Source organism: Staurois parvus, unplaced genomic scaffold (genome assembly GCF_062004578.1).
Source record: "Staurois parvus isolate SC_StPar_1 unplaced genomic scaffold, SC_StPar_1.0 ptg000151l, whole genome shotgun sequence".
Lineage (NCBI taxonomy): Eukaryota > Metazoa > Chordata > Amphibia > Anura > Ranidae > Staurois > Staurois parvus.
In genome coordinates, this window is record NW_028317947.1 from 13005533 (window position 1) to 13027168 (window position 21636).

Sequence of the window (21636 nt, forward strand, 5' to 3'; positions counted from 1 at the left end):
AGTGATCACATGCAGAGTAGTAAGCAAGATGTCACTTCTGACATCATTGCTTACTACGTGTGAAATCTGTGAATGATCACAGAGGTCACATGGTACAATACTATTCACAACAGCCTTGTACCATGTGACAAGCTGTGACCAATCACAGCTTACTCAGTAGTTCACAATGGCTGCAAGAATGCAGCTAGAGAGAAGGAGAAATGATTTCATTTACAGCCTTTATCGGTGTAAAATCAATCAGTGTAAAAAAAAAAAAATCTTCATCACCCCCCACAAGTAGTACAGTGTCACTATGGTAACACTGTACTGCTAGGGTGACAGTATGTAAAAAACAAAAATAATAAATAAAAAATAATATAAAAAAAATGTAAAAAAAAAGTTTACAAATTATAATTTTTGGTTATAAACTAATTTGGGTTGTTTTTTTTTCTTTACTAAAAATATAACGGAATACATTTTGGCCAAGATTTATGATGATATACTATTTATTTGCAAAATTTTATAAGAAAAACACTTTTTTCTAAATTTGTGGACTTTTTAATTTTCATAGCGAAAAAAAATAAAAATCCCAGTGGTGAATAAATACCACCAAAATAAAGCTTTATCTGTCTCAAAAAACGATTAAAAAATTCATATGGGTACAGTGTTGCATGACCGCGCACTTTCAAAGTGTGATAGCGCTGAAAACTGAAAATTGGCCTGGAGAGGAAGGGGGTAAAAGTGTCCGGACTGGAAGTGGTTAAGAACAGCCTAACAAAAATTATGATTTTTGAAATATATAATCATTTTAATAATTTGCCTTTTCATCTTTTTTCATTTATAGATCTGACATTATTTGACAAACACCGAATTGGTTGGCACAAGACCTATATGGCGTTCGACTTACAAAACAACATCTACATTCAGTGGAAGAAACATGGACATCCATTTGTAACTACAAGCTTCTTCAACGTCAAAGATCACTCCTACGTCGCCAATGAACTTGACCGTCTTGGTGGTGGCTCCAACACAATTGTTGTGTTATCTTTAGGACAGCACTTCCGGCCCTTTCCTTGTTTCCTGTTTATAAAAAGACTTCTCAACATACGAAGAGCCATAGAGAGCTTGTTTATACGAAGTCCGGATACAAAAGTTATCATAAAGTCAGAGAACACCAGAGAGTTTAACCTTGACGTAGAGCGATTCAGTGATTTTCATGGTTATATTCAGTACCTCTTAGTAAAGGAAATCTTCAGTGGACTCAATGTTGGGATGATAGATGCTTGGGACATGACCACAGCATTTGGCTCTAGAAATGTCCATCCACCGGAGCTTGTTATTAAGAGCCAGATCAACTTGTTTTTGTCTTATATCTGTTAAAGGAAAAGTTTTGGGTTGGCAGAAAAAAACCCTTTGCATACCTACCTCTATGCTGCAGTATCAATGTCATACTACAACTGTCCCATGCCGTCTCTAAGACCAAGAACTTACCAATTATATGTCCGTTGATCACTCAGCTCTTGGTCTCAGTTTCTGCTCTTCGCTTTGCTCTGCCCATGCTCACTGAAGCACAAGGTTGCAGAGCAGATGGGATCTTTCCTGACCAGGGACGGACTGACAACTCATGGGGCCCCCGGGCAATAGGGGATCATGGGGCCCCTGTGTCCTTGCCCAAACTCAAAAAAGCCTATGAAAAAGGTACCAGGGGCATCTCATGGGGCCTCCTACTGACCCCGGGCCCTTGGGCAGTGCCCGAGTTTCCAAATGGTCAGTCTGCCCCTGTTCCTGACCCTGGTGTGACTCTGCCCGGTGAGGCAATAGTGAGCAATAGTCCGGTATCAGCTGAGTCTGGATCAAGGAGAGCAACTATAATGTACTTCTATGGCCATCAAGAGAAGTACAGCCAAAAAAGCTTAGGCAATATACTCTTTTATATGTTTTTTAAGAATATGTTTACATTTTTTATACATTTCGAATTAAATATTTTTATATTTAAAGCAGAATTCCTGGTAAACAGTGAAATACCCAGTTCTATAGTACAAAGATGGCTGATTTTATACGCTAGAAAATGTGTGTTTTTGCCTTGCCTTCCTTGATTTACAAAGGAGACAGGAGAGCCAGGTTGGCATCAGTTTTCTCTGCTACAGATATGCACTACAGTTAGGTCATGTCCCCACCCTGCCTGTGATTGGACAGTGAAAGGGCAATAGCAGACAGGAGGGGCTCATCCTTCTGCTCATTTGTAGTGTTGCTCTTACATAGTTACATAGTTAGTCTGGCTGAAAAAAGGCAAAAGTTCATCCAGTTCAATCAAGAAAAAAGTTATAATCCTACACCCACAGTTGATCCAGAGGAAGGCAAAAAAAAAAAAAAACACAGCAAAGCACGATCCAATTTGCTCCTGCAGGGAAAAAAATTCCTTCCTGATCCCCCGAGAGGCAATCGGATATTCCCTGGATCAACTTTTCCCTTTAAATGTTAGTATCCAGTTATATTCTGTGTATCTAGAAAATAATCCAGGACATTTTAAAACCACTTCCAGTCCGGACACTTTCACCCCTTTTGTGCTTAGGCCAATTTACAGCTTTCAGCGCTATCACACTTTGAATGACAATTGCGCGGTCATGCAACACTGTACCCATATGAATTTTTTATAATTTTTTTTTAGACAGATAAAACTTTTTTTTGCTGGTATTTATTCACCACTGGGTTTTTAAATTTTTTTTGCTATATAATTGATATATAAAGTCCAAACATTTTGAAAAAAAAGTGTTTTTCTTATAACATTTTGCAAAGAAATAATCTTTCTTCATAAATCTTGGCCAAAATGTATTCAATTATCTTTTTAGTAAAAAAAAATAACCCAAATTAGTTTATAACCAAAAATTATATATTATTATATTTTTTAATTTTTATTTAATTTTTTTATATTATTATTTATTTTTTAATTTTTTTTTTTACATACTGTCACCCTAGCACACTATGGTGACACTGTACTACTTTCGGCGGGTGATGAAGATTTTTTTTTTTTACACTGATTGCTTTTACACCCATAAAGGCTGTAAAAGCAATCATTTCTCCTTCTTTCTGGCTGCATTCTTGCAGCCATTGAGCAATACTGTGGGAGATGTGATTGGTCACAGCTTGTCACATGGTACAAGGCTGTTGTGAATAGCCTTGTACCATGTGACCTCTGTGATCATTCACAGATCTCACAAGTAGTAAGCAATGATGTCAGGAAGTGACATCTTGCTTACTACTATTCATGTGATCACTGATTGGACAATCAGGGATCACATGTTTGGGACCTCACACAGAGGTCCCGTACAACGATCGTAGTGCTGCACGCTCCCAGGGAGCGTGCACAGGCTGTGAATGCGGGTACCGTTTATAAATCCGCTCCTGCACTGCTCCTATCCGGCCGTTTATGTACATGGGCCGGATGGGAAGTGGTTAAAGCAATCCACTGAGCTGGCCAGAACCAACTCTTGAGAGAGTGTATTCCACATTTTCACAGCTCTTACGATGAAGAAACCTCATGACAGACTTACTTACTTGAAAAGCAAATCCATCCAGCAGTGCACTGTCACCACTGACAGGGATTCCATCTTCACCCGATCTTCCTTCCAGGTTCGCGTGCTCTGCCCATTCAAACAGCTGAGCCGCGATGATGTCACTCCCGTGCATGCGTGGTGACGTCACCAGCTGCTACAGAATATCTCCTAAATGGTGCAGGTTTACAAGATATTCACTATACCTACAGGTAAGCTTTATTATTGGCCTACCTGTAGGTACAAGTTAAAAATGGAGTTTACAACCACTTTAAAGAGGACCTTCACCAAGTTTTTTTTAAAAATAGAGTCAGCAGGCACCTCTATGTTGTCTCTCTATGTGGTCATTTTGGATTTGGGAACTGGCTGTGGCTTCCTGATGATTGACATTTAGCTCCCTACTACACATTTACAAGATTGTGCTGCACAGGAAAACTGGTGTTGTCCTGTGTGACCTGTCCCAGGAGGCCACTTGTGTGTGTGGGGGGTCATCCTTGCCTAGGCTAGGATTGAGGAAGTGGGAGCTGGTAACACCAAAAAAGGGATACTTACTTCCCCTAAAAACGTGCAACTGAGTTACAGTACACACTGGGGGAAGGGAGAGAATGAGAAACACTTTAGGCACACTAGCTGAATTTAAAAACTCTAACGATTTTTATAATTAATATAATAAATACATAGCTATTCTTTGTTTTTTTATATCTGCTTGAGTTTGTGATACGAGATGGTATCAAATAGTTTCAAGGCTAGTTTTGTGACACTAATAAAAAAAAATACAGCGCAAATAATACAAATAATCAAAACTGTGAAAAATTATATGTGAAAGTCCAAAGAAAAAGTCTCAAAATTAAAGTCCAATGTCCCAAAAAATTTGAAAAAAATTATTATAATTATATATTCAAACTTATAAATATATAAAATATATAATTATAATAATTTTTTTCACATTTTTGGGACATTGGACTTTAATTTTGGGACTTATTCTTTGGATTTTCGCATATAATGTTTCACAGTTTTGATTATTTGTATTATTTGCGCGGTATTATTTTTATTAGTATATTTTTTGATGTTTAGTCAATCCTTGAACAGCAGCATTTAATTTTTCACTTATTTCCTTGGCGCAAGTTTTATAAATATTTTGTGTAGTTTTGTGACACGCCATCAGAGGGCAGCACAAGGCTGAATGCACAGTCACATGGATTACAGACCTTCATAAGTCAGTGTGCCAAAAGGCATCGTCTTGTGTACATCGGGAGCTGTGCAACTGGTGCTATTCTGACCAAATACGTTGCCACGTCTGCTATTTCATCATGGGCAGCAAGTTAGGACAAATATGAAACATGAAATTCTGTGTGACACTGGGCAAATCTGCCACAGAGATGTTTGACATGATTCGGCAAGTTTACAGCAGTGCTGCAGTCATTAGAAGTGTTTTGAGTGGCACACATGCTTCCAGAGTGAAAGAACATCACTGGAAGACAACGATGTGATGATTGCGGCGTGACCGAAGGACTAGCCCATCTAAAACCGCGCTATCACTTGCGTAACAATGCCATGCCCAGCTGCACCCTGCAAAAAGATTTTCCAGCTACCGGACCACAATCTGTGTACTTGCAGCCTGGGAGCGATTGTTACTGGGTCAGATTAATTACGCAATTAACCCTTCACACTGCCACCACTTCCTTTTTGTACAAAAAAAGAGGAAACTTGGCAATATCAGCAATACACTATGATGTCTGAATAATCGTTGGTATGCCGATGTCACCGCAGGCAGAGATATACCGAAGTTTAAAACACACACATTAGCACTCTTTAGAGGCAGGAATTCGTAATTTGCATTAAAGGCGTTAGAAACAGTTCAACATTTTCAGAAAGTAACATTGATTACTAAAAGGTCAAAAGGGTGCAATAAAAATATTTACAGAAAAGGATGTAGCCAATATATATATATAAATATACAGAGCACAATAGCACAGCAAAGAGATAACAGAGAGAAGATAGCAGGTTAAAGTACTTGCCAAATGTCCTGGGTTAAGCAGCTTCCAAGTTTCAGAGCCAAAAGGATGCTTTGATCTCCCACTGTTAGTTTCGATGTTAAAGGAAGACTCTTCAACACTTACACACACAACTCCAAGCATAACAGCCTTTTTCTAGGATCTCCGCAGGATGTTTCCTTACAACAGAGAACCAATTGCCTCATTTGGGGAGGGTTGTTGGGGCGGAGACCCAAGCTGGAACAAAAATCCCTCGTAACTTATATTATGGCCCAAAACTTTTCCTAGGTACATGTAACATTCCACCCACGGGTAGATTAATACGCAGAATCATCTGCTGTATGTCTACATATAAAATATGACATACCTGCTGGGATGGTTAAGGAGATATTATTTTCTGCTCTCCTGTTGATCTCAGCTAGGGGATGTAATATACCAAACAATTTGTATTAAAGTGAGCCATCCGAATATGTGATCCATGTTTGTGTAAGTCTTCCATAATCCAAGATATGTAATCATAGGGGAAAATGGATGTTGAATGTGGTGTTTAGTTTATGACTTATCTGGAATGTCTTTGAACTCAGATAAGGACTCCGTTTACGCTTTTATGATCCTTTTCCAAGCAAGAGTTTCTTAGACAGAGGGGCATCTAGCTAGTGAGGTTTTATAGCCAGGACGCTCTCCCACTGAGCTTGTTGCCTGTGATCTCTGCAAACACACGCCGACCACGTCATTCAACAGAGAGGGAGGGGGATGAGGAAAGAGGGAGAGAGAGATAATTATACAAAATGGACAGTCCTTTGCCAAAATTGGAGGTTCCAATGCTGCCACATTCGTCCCCAGGCTGCAATGATCTCTCTGATGAAGGGGTCCTGTGAGACTCTGAAACGTTGCCTTGCTGTAACTATGTGATCGTTCATTAAAACTTTTGGACCCATATTGGTGATCCTCGGTGTGCTGGTGACGTTCTAAATATACAGTGTATACATATATATATATATATATATGTATGTATGTGTGTATATATATATGTATATATATACAGTATATATGTATATATATATACAGTATATATGTATAATATATATATATATATATATATAGTATATATATATATATATATGTGTGTGTGTGTGTATATACAGTTGCAAGAAAAAGTATGTGAACCCCTTGGGATTCCGTGGAGTTTTGCATGAATTGGGCATAAAATGTGCTCTAAACGTCATCTAAGTCACAACAATAGAAGAACACAGTCTGCTGAACATAATACTACACAAACATTAGATGTTGCCATGGTTTAATTGCACATAACATGTAAACATTCACAGTGCAGGGAGGAAAAAGTATGTGAGGCCCTAGCTTAATGACTTCTCCCAGAGCTAATTGGAGCCAGGAGTGAGCCAACCTTGACTCCAATCAGTGTGATGATATTGGATGTGTTGCTGACAGCTGTCCTGCCCTTAGAAAACACACACCTGTTTTGGGTTTACTGGTTTCAAGAAGCACTGTCTGATGTGAACCATGCCTCGCAGAAAAGAGCTCTCAGAAGACCTACCATCAAGAATTGTTGACTTGCATGAAGCTGGAAAGGGTTACAAAAGTATCTCCAAAAGCCTTGATGTTCATGTGTCCGCGGTAAGACAGACTGTCTACAAATGGAGAAAGTTTAGCACTGTTGCTACTCTCCCTAGGTGTGGTCATCCTGTAAAAATGACTGCAAGAGCCCAGCGCAGAATGCTGCATGAGGTAAAGAAGAATCCCAGAGTGTCAGCTAAAGGAATACAGAAATCTCTGGCACATGCTAACATTTTTGTTGACACGTCTACAATAAGGAAAACATTAAACAAGAATGGAGTACCTGGGAGGACACCACAGAGGAAGCCGTTGCTGTCCAACAAGAATATTGCAGCACGTTTGAAGTTTGCAAAAGAGCACCTGGATGTTCCACAGCACTACTGGCAGAATATACTGTGGACAGATGAAACCAAGATTGAGTTGTTTGGGAAGAACACACAACACTATGTGTGGAGAAAAAAAGGCACAGCACACCAACATCAAAACCTCATCCCCACTGTGAAACATGGCGGAGGGAGCATCATGCTTTGGGGCTGCTTTGCTGCCTCAGGGCCTGGACGGAGTGTTGTCATTGATGGGAAAATGAATTCCAGAGTTTATCAAGACATTTTGCAGGAAAACGTATGACCATCTGTCCGCCAACTGAAGCTCCGTAGAGGATGGGTGATGCAACAGGACAATGACCCAAAGCATACAAGTCATTCAACAAAACAATGGCTGCAACAGCACAGAATACGCCTTCTGGAGTGGCCCAGTCAGAGTCCTGACCTCAACCCAATTGAAATGCTGTGGCATGACCTTAAGAGAGCGATTCACACCAGACATCCCAAGAATATTGCTACACTGAAACAGTTTTGTGAAGAGGAGTGGTCCAAAATGACTCCAGATCGTTGTGCAGGTCTGATCTGCAACTACAGGAAATGTTTGGTTGAGGTTATTGCTGCCAAAGGCGGGTCAACCAGTTATTAAGTCCAAAGGTTCACATACTTTTTCCTCCCTGCACTGTGAATGTTTACATGTTATGTGCAATTAAACCATGGCAACATCTAATGTTTGTGTAGTATTATGTTCAGCAGACTTTGTTCTTCTATTGTTGTGACTTAGATGACGTTCAGAGCACATTTTATGCCCAATTCATGCAAAACTCCACGTAATCCCAAGGGGTTCACATACTTTTTCTTGCAACTGTATATATATATATATATATATTTTTTTTTATTGTATAAATTTTTATATATTTATTATGTAAGGGTGTAGCGGTGTTAAATGTTATTTGTAAATGGAAAATGAAAAAAGGTATAGAATATTTGTTGATAATTTACAAACGTTCTGCAAAATTAAAAAAAAAACAATGAATAAAAGACTTTCCCTTTAAAGGGACCGCATGTCACCACAGGGTCATCTTTGCTCATAGCACCTCCTGTAATCTACTTACGTTTCCGGAGGCTCATGTATTAAAAACTAAAAAAAAAAAGTTGGGTAAACTCGTGTGCTGCTATATGTGCCAAAAATATGGAAACCGTGTAAGCAATAACTATAAGAGACTGCTGCAACCAAAATAAAATGTTGGCCCACCCTCAAATATCTGAAACCTAACATATGTGCAATGATGCGAAATCCTTTTGAAGATTACACCCTATGACACAAAGTGAACAAATACTGCAATCTCCAAATGTTCCATATGGACCCAACATAACAACTGAAAGTGCAATTTGTTCATTTTAGGTGTATAAATGTGGCCTAACACAATGCAATCTGATTGTACAATCTCTGTACAATTTCCTTTAGGTTTTCCAGAAATATGGAATAGGAGGACCCACCCATCTACCCAATCACTCTGTATCCAATCAGGCAGATCCTTGTACTACATAGTTGATGGCAGATCTAAAAAAGATTGTACCCAGAACACAATTCTCCTGTTTTCAATACTACGGCTCTATCCACTTCGTCTGTCATCTGTTCACTCAGAATATAATGCCAAAGGGATGATCTATGCAAGATGAAAGTTAAGGTAGAAAAATAAAAATTGATGCCTGTGTATTTAGTGAGAACAGTGATCGCGGATTGATTGCTTTTCATTTAATATTCATGCACCTGGAAGAGGGTGGGAGGTAGGAGGGTAGATGATGCAGGAGGTGTGCGAATGAGGTCAGCTGGTCAACTCCTTCCTATGTCATGACCTGAAGGCTTTGCAGGAAGTAAGGCAGAAGTAATGGAGACACTTTTTGGACAGCCATCTAGCCACTGACATGAAGATGAGTAGAAAAAATGGAAAGCTTTTGCATTTCTACAAAATAAGTACATAATGCTATACTGGAACATAGGGGAGCTGGAATTAAAAAAAAAGTGATCAAAGGTGAACTTATCCTTTAACCACTTGCCCTCCTGAGGATTTACCCCCCTTAATGACCACGCCTCTTTTTGCTACTCGGCGCTGCACTAATTCAACTGATAATTGCGCGGTCATGCAATGCTGCACCCAAACGAAATTTACGTCCTTTTTTTCACACAAATAGAGCTTTCTTTCGGTGGTATTTGATCACCTGTCCGCTTTTTATTTTTCACGCTATAAACAAATAAAGGCCAAAAATTTTGAAGAAAAACAATATTTTTTACTTTCAGCTATAAAAAATATATAGTAAACTCAAAGTTGGTTATAAATTTAGGCCAAAATGTATTCTGCTACATGTTTTTGGTAAAAAAAAATCCCAATAAGTGTATATTGATTGCTTTGTGTGAAAGTTATAGCGTCTACAAACTATGGTATAGATACTGCAATTTACGCCATTTTTCTGCTATACAGCGCTGTGCTAGTTTAACGGACAATTGCGCGGTCATGCAATACGGTACATAAATGAAATTCACATCTTTTTTTTCCCCACAAATTGAGCTTTCTTTTGGTGGTATTTGATTGCCTGTGCGGTTTTAATTTTTTGCGCTATAAAAAAAAAGCCTGACAATTTTGAGGAATAAAAAACAATATTTTGGACTTTTTGCTATAAAACATGTCCAGTAAAAAAAAAATGCAAAAATCAAATTTAGTCATAAATTTCTGCCAAAATGCATTCTGCGACATGTCTTTGCTAAAAAAGAAAAACCCAACACGTGTAAATTAATTGGTTTACGTGAAAGTTATAGCGTTTACAAATGGCGGGAAAGATACTGGGATTTTTAGTTTTTTTTTTATACTAATAATGGCGGTGATCAGCGACTTATGGCGGCGATCAGTGACTTATGGGGGCGATCAGCGACTGCGGGACTGCGGCGGACATTCTGACATTGGGGGGTACTGACTTCCTTGGGGTATCTTCCTCGGGGTATACCCCGAGGAAGTCACGAGCAGACAGTGACGTAACGCGTAGGTTCGCGAGTCCGCAGTTTCCGGTGAGTGGTGACGCACTTCCGGCGTGCGACGCCATCTTGCTACACCTAGGAAGTCCCATTCACATGCAGTGTACCCACACATCGGTGAGGAGGGAGGATTGCCAGGAAATGTGAGTGTGACTACTCAATACTTTTAATAAAGGAGTCATTTAATACTGCACTTAGAGGGTGTTTTCTTTCTTGGCTCACTGGATTGGTGAGCCACTGTTCTTCAGAGACACCTTGGCTGAGTAGGGGAAATAGGAGCCCCACAAAGAGATCCAATGAAGGAGGGAAGCTGCTGGCCTATTTGAATTAAGGATCCAGGGTGATCCTGCAAGCCTGCTGGCCCCTAGGGGTCACTGGGAGGAGGTGAGGAGGAAATTTAGCCACCATTAGGAGAAGATTTCGGCACAAATCACCAATTGGCTATTAATCACCACACATTGCATGATTATATTTATCACCAGATGGACATTGTTTTCAACTGATTTTTTGAAAGAGTGGACAAACGTTTTTTGCACTATTTTGGCACTATAGCACTTTTTATCTTTATATAGGTTGCATTACAACCTGGTCACTATTTTTCCATGTATAAGCACAATATTTTATCATTTATTCATAATTTTCTTTAGACACTTGATTGATTTAGAGTGTGATCACTTAAGTCTTACATGATACACAGTTATTTATTATTATATATATAATTTTATTTTATGATATTTTGGATTATTTTATAGATTGCATTATATGAATTGGTCACCTATTTATAGTCAATATTTATTTATTTTGAGCGCTACACTATTTATTTATGGGATTCCTGATCATGCAATCACTTTATCAACTATGATGTAGGGATCACATAGAAGCTGAAGGTTCATACATTGAAAATGAGCTCTCAGTCTACAGATCTTACTGCACAAAATGTAACAAAGAATGAAAGTACCTTTGTATAAAATCATTATACATACACAGCACATAAGAGGGTATTTTCTTTTTTTTTGGTACATAATATTGAGGGCGGGACACTTAGTAGTTGAGGGATCAAAGTAAGTGGAAATTATTGGATGGAAAGTATGGAGTTGTCACAGATACAAATAGCGTTCAAAGGATATATTGCATTTAGAAAGTCGAATAACTAATTCTAAATTTCTCATTTAGAAAGCGTATTTAAATAATAGAAAAATCATTTAATTATTTGTAGTATAGGCATAGCTCGGTTTATCAATTCAATGCGTTCTCCAGAACATTTCGTATTGCGAAAAATTTGTAAACCGAAATGCGGTTTCCTATAGCAATACATTGAAAACCAATGAATGCGTTCTGGAGGTAAGAAAAAAGTAAAATAAAAGTATTTTATCTGTTTAAAACTCTTTATAAAGTGCACTTTAAAGACATAAATACTGTACAGGGACATGATTAAAAATTAATTTGTAAATGCATTGAAAACCAGTTAAGTCGTTGCAGAGGTCAGAAAAAGGTAAAAAAACAGTCTTCGCTGTTAAAATTTTTTTATAAAGTGCACTTTAAAGGCATAAATACTGTACAGGAACATGATTAAATATTTCCAGAATGGCTCCCAAACTCGATGCAAAAACCACTCTGACACCTCCACACTCGACGCCACGTGCTACCCACAGACTCCAGCATGCACGGGGCCGGCGCTATAAACTTCCCAGGCGTAATTCATCCTGGAGAAACTTGCTTCGTATTGCAAAAAAAATTTGTAAATGCATTGAAAACCAATGAATCCGTTCTGGAGGTCAGAAAAAAGTAAAAAGAAAAAAAGTCTTATCTGTTCAAAACTCTTTATAAAGTGCACTTTAAAGGCACGGGGCCGGCGCTATAAACCTCCCAGGCGCAATGCATCCTGGGGAAACTTGCTTCGTATTGCGAAAAAAATTTGTAAATGCATTGAAAACCAATTATTCCGTTCCGGAGGTCAGAAAAAAGTAAAAAAATTCTTACCCGTTCAAAACTCTTTATAAAGTGTACTTTAAAGGCACGGGGCCGGCGCTATAAACCTCCCAGGCGCAATGCATACTGGGGAAACTTGCTTTGTATTGCGAAAAAAATCCATACACCAAGGCATTATTTTCAATGGATTTTCATTCGTAAACCAAAAATTACGTTACCCGAGGCATTCGTAAACCGAGGTACGCCTGTATATAATTTAATTCAAGACGTTTGGGGGGATATGGTTTCAAGAGGGAGAATGGAGTCTGTGTCTGCTGGTAAACATATATTGTAGGCTATTAAATATTAAAATAACTGGAGTTAAAAGTTTGTTTAATGTGAATTGTGTGAATGTTTTTTTGAAAATGGAAAAGAAAAAGAAAAGTTTAATAAAGATGATCTGATTGAATAATACATATGCGGGAACTGCTTCCTGTATACGTAAGGTCCTGGATCAACAGGCTTTTTTGTTCGCTTTAAATTGGTTTTGTATTCCCATTCGAGTCTATGGGAATACAAAACCTGCCTGAAGTTTGCCAAATGCAGGTCAGAAAGGAATAACTGCAACTGTAAGATTGTGATTAGAGATGAGCGAAGTATTCAAAAATTCGATTCGGCTGATTCGGCGAATTCGAGGAATAAATTCGATTTGATGCGAATATATTCGCTGCGAATTTAACTTATAAAAGGGTGTTTCTAGGCTTCAGAGAGCCTTCATATTAGTGCAGAACACTGTACCTTTAATTTAAATGCCCTTGGAGTCTGCTGGGGAAGAGAAATAATACTGTCAGTCAGTATGCCTTGCAGATGAGTGCCGTCGATCTTAGAATCACCGCACACTTCACTCATTTGGGCAGTCACGGGGCCAAAACCAGAGTGTGGAGCCACAGTGTGGCGATGGAGGCAGCAGCAATGGGAGGCCATACAGCACCCTATGACAAAATGGAACCCACCAGCAGTGTGAGGAGACCTGAAAGTGACACATGGCAGAGTGTGGCGATGGAGACAGCAGCAATGGGAGGCCGTACAAGGACCCATGACACACTCTGGACCTGGCAGCAGCATTAGGAGGCGGTACAGGGGCCCATGGCAGATTACGGGCCTGGCAGCAGCAATGGGAGGCCCGTAATCTGCCAGCACCCTATGACAAAATGGAACACACCAGCAGTGTGAGGAGACCTGAAAGTGGCACATGGCAGAGTGTGGCGATGGAGACAGCAGCAATGGGAGGCCGTACAGGGACCCATGACACACTCTGGACCTGGCAGCAGCATGAGGAGGCGGTACGGGGGCCCATGGCAGATTACGGGCCTGGAAGCAGCAATGGGAGGCCCGTAATCTGCCAGCACCCTATGACAAAAAATGGAACACACCAGCAGTGTGAGGAGACCTGAAAGTGGCACATGTTTGGGGCATGATTCATGGCGGATTTAGTCAGTTGTGTCAGGAACTGGTGGTTTGAAATCGAGACTAATCCACGCCTGATTCATTTTCACAAACGTGAGTCTCTCCACACTTTGGGTGGACAGTCGTGTCCTCCGCGGAGTTACAATACCTCCTGCCGCACTAAACACGCGCTCCGATGCCACGCTACTGGCCGGGCATGACAGCCTTTCAAGGGCAAATTCAGCTAGTTGGGGCCAAAGGTCAAGTTTCGTTGCCCAGTAGTCAAGGGGATTGTCTACCTCGGTTGGCAGGGTGCTGTCCAAGTAGGCCCAAGCCTGTTGTTTGAGGTCCTGCTCCAGGTCCACCTGATGCTGCTGCTGCTGCGGCTGGTTAGTAGTTTCCTCACTGCGCTGGTGAAGAAAGCTACTCATCATCGACTGCAGACTGAGGCAGCCGCTGCTGGTGGAGCTGCCACTGCTCCTACCACCCCACCCCTCCCCTGCTGCCATGGCAGCGGAACACGAGCGCACAGGGCCCACAGTGTCTGAGGATGGACGTTGGCGCAGAAAGGCAGAGACCAACTGACTACATAGGTGGTTTTTATAGTACGTTATTTTGGCCTCCCTCTCAGCAGGTGTGAAAAAGGCCACCATTTTTGAACGGTAGCGAGGGTCCAACAAGGTGGACAGCCAAAAGTCATCCCTCTGTCTGATGGTTATTATTCGGCTGTCGCTACGCAAGCAACCGAGCATGCTATGGGCCATTTGTGCCAAGGAATGCGAGGGACTCCCTGCCTCCATCTCCACAGCATACTGCCACGGTGCGTCTGGGTCCTCTGTCTCCTCCTCCTCTACCAGATGCTCCTGCTCCTCCACTCCTGTCCGCTGAGTGGAAAAACCACCCATTTCACTCAATAATTCCTGAGCACCAATGTCCTCCTCTACCTCCTCCTCTTCTTCCTGTCCTGCCCCCACAGGGGTCATGTGGCGTTGAGATCTGTGCGCCACGTCTACCGCACCCTGACCAGCCATTGTTAACAGCATTTGTTCCAGGACGTGCAACAGAGGAATGACGTCGTTCATCCCATAGTCCTGCCGACTCACGAATAGCGTGGCCTCCTCAAAGGGCCTGAGCAAGCGGCAGGTGTCACGCATGAGCTGCCAATGGCTGACATCTAAGTTACACAGGGGAGTACCTTTATCCACTTGTAACATCAGGAATCTGTGATGGCCTTTCGCTGTTCGTAAAGGCGGTCTAACATATGTAGGGTTGAATTCCACCTTGTTGCAACGTCACAGCATGAGGAGTCGGTACGGGGGCCCATGGCAGATTACGGGCCTGGCAGCAGCAATGGGAGGCCCGTAATCTGCCAGCACCCTATGAAAAAATGGAACACACCAGCAGTGTGAGGAGACCTGAAAGTGGCACATGGCAGAGTGTGGCGATGGAGACAGCAGCAATGGGAGGCCGTACAGGGACCCATGAGACACTGTGGACCTGGCAGCAGCATGAGGAGGCGGTACGGGGGCCCATGGCAGATTACGGGCCTGGCAGCAGCAATGGGAGGCCCGTAATCTGCCAGCACCCTATGACAAAAAATGGAACACACCAGCAGTGTGAGGAGACCTGAAAGTGGCACATGGCAGAGTGTGGCGATGGAGACAGCAGCAATGGGAGGCCGTACAGGGACCCATGAGAGACTCTGGACCTGGCAGCAGCATGAGGAGGCGGTACGGGGGCCCATGGCAGATTACGGGCCTGGAAGCAGCAATGGGAGGCCCGTAATCTGCCAGCACCCTATGACAAAAAATGGAACACACCAGCAGTGTGAGGAGACCTGAAAGTGGCACATGGCAGAGTGTGGCGATGGAGACAGCAGCAATGGGAGGCCGTACAGGGACCCATGAGAGACTCTGGACCTGGCAGCAGCATGAGGAGGCGGTACGGGGGCCCATGGCAGATTACGGGCCTGGCAGCAGCAATGGGAGGCCCGTAATCTGCCAGCACCCTATGACAAAAAATGGAACACACCAGCAGTGTGAGGAGACCTGAAAGTGGCACATGGCAGAGTGTGGCGATGGAGACAGCAGCAATGGGAGGCCGTACAGGGACCCATGAGACACTGTGGACCTGGCAGCAGCATGAAGAGGCGGTACTGGGGCCCATGGCAGATTACGGGCCTGGCAGCAGCAATGGGAGGCCCGTAATCTGCCAGCACCCTATGACAAAAAATGGAACACACCAGCAGTGTGAGGAGACCTGAAAGTGGCACATGGCAGAGTGTGGCGATGGAGACAGCAGCAATGGGAGGCCGTACAGGGACCCATGAGACACTCTGGTCCTGGCAGCAGCATGAGGAGGCGGTACTGGGGCCCATGGCAGATTACGGGCCTGGCAGCAGCAATGGGAGGCCCGTAATCTGCCAGCACCCTATGACAAAAAATGGAACACACCAGCAGTGTGAGGAGACCTGAAAGTGGCACATGGCAGAGTGTGGCGATGGAGACAGCAGCAATGGGAGGCCGTACAGGGACCCATGAGAGACTCTGGACCTGGCAGCAGCATGAGGAGGCGGTACGGGGGCCCATGGCAGATTACGGGCCTGGAAGCAGCAATGGGAGGCCCGTAATCTGCCAGCACCCTATGACAAAAAATGGAACACACCAGCAGTGTGAGGAGACCTGAAAGTGGCACATGTTTGGGGCATGATTCATGGCGGATTTAGTCAGTTGTGTCAGGAACTGGTGGTTTGAAATCCAGACTAATCCACGCCTGATTCATTTTCACAAACGTGAGTCTCTCCACACTTTGGGTGGACAGTCGTGTCCTCCGCGGAGTTACAATACCTCCTGCCGCACTAAACACGCGCTCCGATGCCATGCTACTGGCCGGGCATGACAGCCTTTCAAGGGCAAATTCAGCTAGTTGGGGCCAAAGGTCAAGTTTCGTTGCCCAGTAGTCAAGGGGATTGTCTACCTCGGTTGGCAGGGTGCTGTCCAAGTAGGCCCAAGCCTGTTGTTTGAGGTCCTGCTCCAGGTCCACCTGATGCTGCTGCTGCTGCGGCTGGTTAGTAGTTTCCTCACTGCGCTGGTGAAGAAAGCTACTCATCATCGACTGCAGACTGAGGCAGCCGCTGCTGGTGGAGCTGCCACTGCTCCTACCACCCCACCGCTCCCCTGCTGCCATGGCAGCGGAACGCGAGCGCACAGGGCCCACAGTGTCTGAGGATGGACGTTGGCGCAGAAAGGCAGAGACCAACTGACTACATAGGTGGTTTTTATAGTACGTTATTTTGGCCTCCCTCTCAGCAGGTGTGAAAAAGGCCACCATTTTTGAACGGTAGCGAGGGTCCAACAAGGTGGACAGCCAAAAGTCATCCCTCTGTCTGATGGTTATTATTCGGCTGTCGCTACGCAAGCAACCGAGCATGCTATGGGCCATTTGTGCCAAGGAATGCGAGGGACTCCCTGCCTCCATCTCCACAGCATACTGCCACGGTGCGTCTGGGTCCTCTGTCTCCTCCTCCTCCTCTACCACATGCTCCTGCTCCTCCACTCCTGTCCGCTGAGTGGAAAAACCACCCATTTCACTCAATAATTCCTGAGCACAAATGTCCTCCTCTACCTCCTCCTCTTCTTCCTGTCCTGCCCCCACAGGGGTCATGTGGCGTTGAGATCTGTGCGCCACGTCTACCGCACCCTGACCAGCCATTGTTAACAGCATTTGTTCCAGGACGTGCAACAGAGGAATGACGTCGTTCATCCCATAGTCCTGCCGACTCACGAATAGCGTGGCCTCCTCAAAGGGCCTGAGCAAGCGGCAGGTGTCACGCATGAGCTGCCAATGGCGGACATCGAAGTTACACAGGGGAGTACCTTTATCCGCTTGTAACATCAGGAAATCGGTGATGGCCTTTCGCTGTTCGTAAAGGCGGTCTAACATGTGTAGGGTTGAATTCCACCTTCTTGCAACGTCGCAGATCAGGCGATGCTGTGGAATTCCGTTCTGCCACTGCAGCTCAAGGAGGGTGTGCTTTGCGGTGTAGGAATGGCTGAAATGCATGCAAAGTTTACGTGACATTTTAAGGATGTCTTGCAGTGGGATGGTGGATTTTAGGAACCGCTTGACAACCAGATTGAACACGTGAGCCATGCATGGCGCATGGCACAACCTTCCTTGACGCAGAGCAGACACCATGTTCTTTCCGTTGTCGGTCAACATGGTTCCGATTTTCAGTTTGCGCGGAGACAGCCATCTGTCGATTTCTCTGTTCATTACACTCAGAAGTTCCTCCCCTGTGTGACTACGTTCGCCAAGGCATACCAGGTGCAGCACAGCTTGACACCGTTGCGCCCTGCACATGTGATATGCCGGTCGGGTGATGGGACTTGGCACGGGGATGGCGGCTGAGGACACGGCGGAAGAAGAGGTGGTAGAGGCAGACATCTTTTGTGGACCAAGGACGTGCAAACGTGGAGGCAAAAGCGGCGTGACCTGTCCAAGTTGCTGGTGCGGCTGTGCCGGCACCACGTTCACCCAGTGGGCCGTAAATGACATGTACTGTCCCTGACCGTAGTTACAGCTCCACACGTCGGCGCTGCCGTGCACTTTGGCAGAGACCGACATGCTCAAAGACTGGCCCGCCATCTCTTCTACATGTGAATGCAGGGCTGGCACTGCCTTTTTGGCGAAGAAATGACGGCTTGGCACTTCATTTCTCGGAAAGGTGCTGAGTCCACCACTTGGAAAGGGAGGGACTGCAGCACCAGCAACTTGGACAGGAGGACGTTCAGCTTTTGCACCGTCGGGTGCGTGCTCGCAAACTGTTGTCTCTTGGAAACGGATTCCAAGAAAGACTGCTGACGGAATCCGTGAAGAGGAGTAGCAGGAGAAGGAGCATCTGAACGAGCGGAAGATGCCAACGAGCGACAACTCCCCTCAGCAGAGGTGTTGGAGCCTTGACTGGCTGATAGAGGGCGATTGACGTCGGGTGACGGAGCAAGTAACGGAGCGGGTGATGGAGCGGGGGCTGGGGCAGGCAGAACCGCCGTATCTTTATCACGGTTTTCCCAGGCCACCAAATGGCGACGCTGCATATGCTGCCGCAACGCTGTAGTCCCAACATGGGCCCCCTGGCCACGCTTGAATTTCTGGCCACATAGTCGACATACGGCTACGTTTACTTCCTCGGGCGGCTTGACGAAAAATTGCCACACCGCCGAGTAGGAAACTTTGCCCCCGATACTCCTCACTGGCTGACTGCTACTTCCTCCGTGCACACCGGCACCACTACTGGCCGTGGTGGTAGGCTGCAGTGGAGCTGGTGCTCTACTCCGTGGCCGTTTGCCTCCACTGACACTGCTGCGACCCTGCTGCCTCCTGGGCAACCCACCGACTGTTTTGCTCGCTGCCAAGCTGCCACCCTCTTCTCCTGATGATGCGGAAGCAATAGCCTGATGACGACGAGGCTGCCAAGTGCGATCAGCCTCATCATCATCAATTAGGGTCTCCGCCTCACTACTAGCCCCCTCGGCTGCGTGTGGGTCAGGAGACAGACCTGTCTCTAGACCGGCTACCGAGCCACTCTCCTCGCCACTACTTCTTCGCCTGGCTGCTGAAGAGGCGGATGTCTCCCCCCGTTCCTGACCGCCCTCTGTTAGCTCTTCCTCACTGCAGAGTGGGGCTGAGCCCACAGCATGCGATACTTCGCTTGGTGAGGGAACACCAAAGGACAGGGGCAGGTAGAGGAAACGTGATTTCAGTGGGCTTGCTCCCGGGCCATGCCAACTAACGGTTGTGTCTGACGTACCCACCGACCGTTGGCTGTAGGTGTCAGAGGTGACCTGGGAAAAGGAAGACGACCAAGCCAACCAATCGATGACGGCAGGGTTGTCGGTGGAGACACGACCGCTGGATGACACAGGGAGCACTGGCCTCTGGCTGCGACTAGTGCTGCCTTGACCCCTTCCTCTGCTGCCACGTCTGCTCGCTCCTAAAACATTGCCTCCTCTGCCACTCCTCTGCATGTTGTCTGACATACTCTTTAATTCAACGATTCTGTGTCCCTGAGTAACAATTCTGTGTCCCTGAGTAACAATTCTGTGTCTGTCCCTGAGTAACAATTCTGTGTCCCTGAGTAACAATTCTGTGTCCCTGAGTAACAATTCTGTGTCCCTGAGTAACAATTCTGTGTCCCTCAGTAACAATTCTGTGTCTGTCCCTGAGTAACAATTCTGTGTCTGTCCCTGAGTAACAATTCTGTGTCCCTCAGTAACAATTCTGTGTCCCTCAGTAACAATTCTGTGTCTGTCCCTGAGTAACAATTCTGTGTCCCTGAGTAACAATTCTGTGTCCCTGAGTAACAATTCTGTGTCCCTCAGTAACAATTCTGTGTCCCTCAGTAACAATTCTGTGTCCCTGAGTAACAATTCTGTGTCCCTGAGTAACAATTCTGTGTCCCTCAGTAACAATTCTGTGTCCCTGAGTAACAATTCTGTGTCCCTCAGTAACAATTCTGTGTCCCTGAGTAACAATTCTGTGTCCCTCAGTAACAATTCTGTGTCTGTCCCTGAGTAGCAATTCTGTGTCCCTCAGTAACAATTCTGTGTCCCTCAGTAACAATTCTGTGTCTGTCCCTGAGTAACAATTCTGTGTCCCTGAGTAACAATTCTGTGTCCCTCAGTAACAATTCTGTGTCCCTCAGTAACAATTCTGTGTCTGTCCCTGAGTAACAATTCTGTGTCCCTCAGTAACAATTCTGTGTCCCTCAGTAACAATTCTGTGTCCCTGAGTAACAATTCTGTGTCCCTCAGTAACAATTCTGTGTCCCTTAGTAACAATTCTGTGTCTGTCCCTGAGTAACAATTCTGTGTCCCTGAGTAACAATTCTATGTCCCTGAGTAACAATTCTGTGTCCCTGAGTAACAATTCTGTGTCCCTCAGTAACAATTCTGTGTCCCTCAGTAACAATTCTGTGTCCCTCAGTAACAATTCTGTGTCTGTCCCTGAGTAACAATTCTGTGTCCCTCAGTAACAATTCTGTGTCCCTCAGTAACAATTCTGTGTCCCTCAGTAACAATTCTGTGTCTGTCCCTGAGTAACAATTCTGTGTCTGTCCCTGAGTAACAATTCTGTGTCTGTCCCTGAGTAACAATTCTGTGTCCCTCAGTAACAATTCTGTGTCCCTCAGTAACAATTCTGTGTCCCTCAGTAACAATTCTGTGTCTGTCCCTGAGTAACAATTCTGTGTCTGTCCCTGAGTAACAATTCTGTGTCCCTCAGTAACAATTCTGTGTCCCTCAGTAACAATTCTGTGTCTGTCCCTGAGTAACAATTCTGTGTCTGTCCCTGAGTAACAATTCTGTGTCCCTCAGTAACAATTCTGTGTCCCTCAGTAACAATTCTGTGTCTGTCCCTGAGTAACAATTCTGTGTCTATCCCTCAGTAACAATTCTGTGTCCCTCAGTAACAATTCTGTGTCCCTCAGTAACAATTCTGTGTCCCTCAGTAACAATTCTGTGTCTGTCCCTGAGTAACAATTCTGTGTCTGTCCCTGAGTAACAATTCTGTGTCTGTCCCTGAGTAACAATTCTGTGTCTGTCCCTGAGTAACAATTCTGTGTCCCTCAGTAACAATTCTGTGTCCCTCAGTAACAATTCTGTGTCTGTCCCTGAGTAACAATTCTGTGTCTGTCCCTGAGTAACAATTCTGTGTCCCTCAGTAACAATTCTGTGTCCCTCAGTAACAATTCTGTGTCTGTCCCTGAGTAACAATTCTGTGTCCCTCAGTAACAATTCTGTGTCCCTGAGTAACAATTCTGTGTCTGTCCCTGA

General features: G+C 44.4%; 2 protein-coding genes across 5 annotated transcripts in view; both read left to right on the forward strand.

The window, feature by feature from the left end:
- LOC149464492 (NXPE family member 1-like) overlaps positions 1-1982 on the forward strand; it is a 77518-nt gene extending 75536 nt beyond the window's left edge. For all 4 annotated transcript variants that reach the window (XM_089674464.1, XM_089674466.1, XM_089674465.1 and 1 more), the window contains one exon: positions 824-1982. In XM_089674464.1, the coding sequence (XP_089530590.1) occupies positions 824-1359 (536 nt within the window). In that variant the 3' untranslated portion in view covers positions 1360-1982. The remainder of the gene's footprint in view (positions 1-823) is intronic.
- Positions 1-21636, forward strand: part of LOC149464491 (NXPE family member 4-like) — a 109921-nt gene that overhangs the window by 75549 nt on the left and 12736 nt on the right. The gene's annotated exons all lie outside the window — the stretch shown is intronic.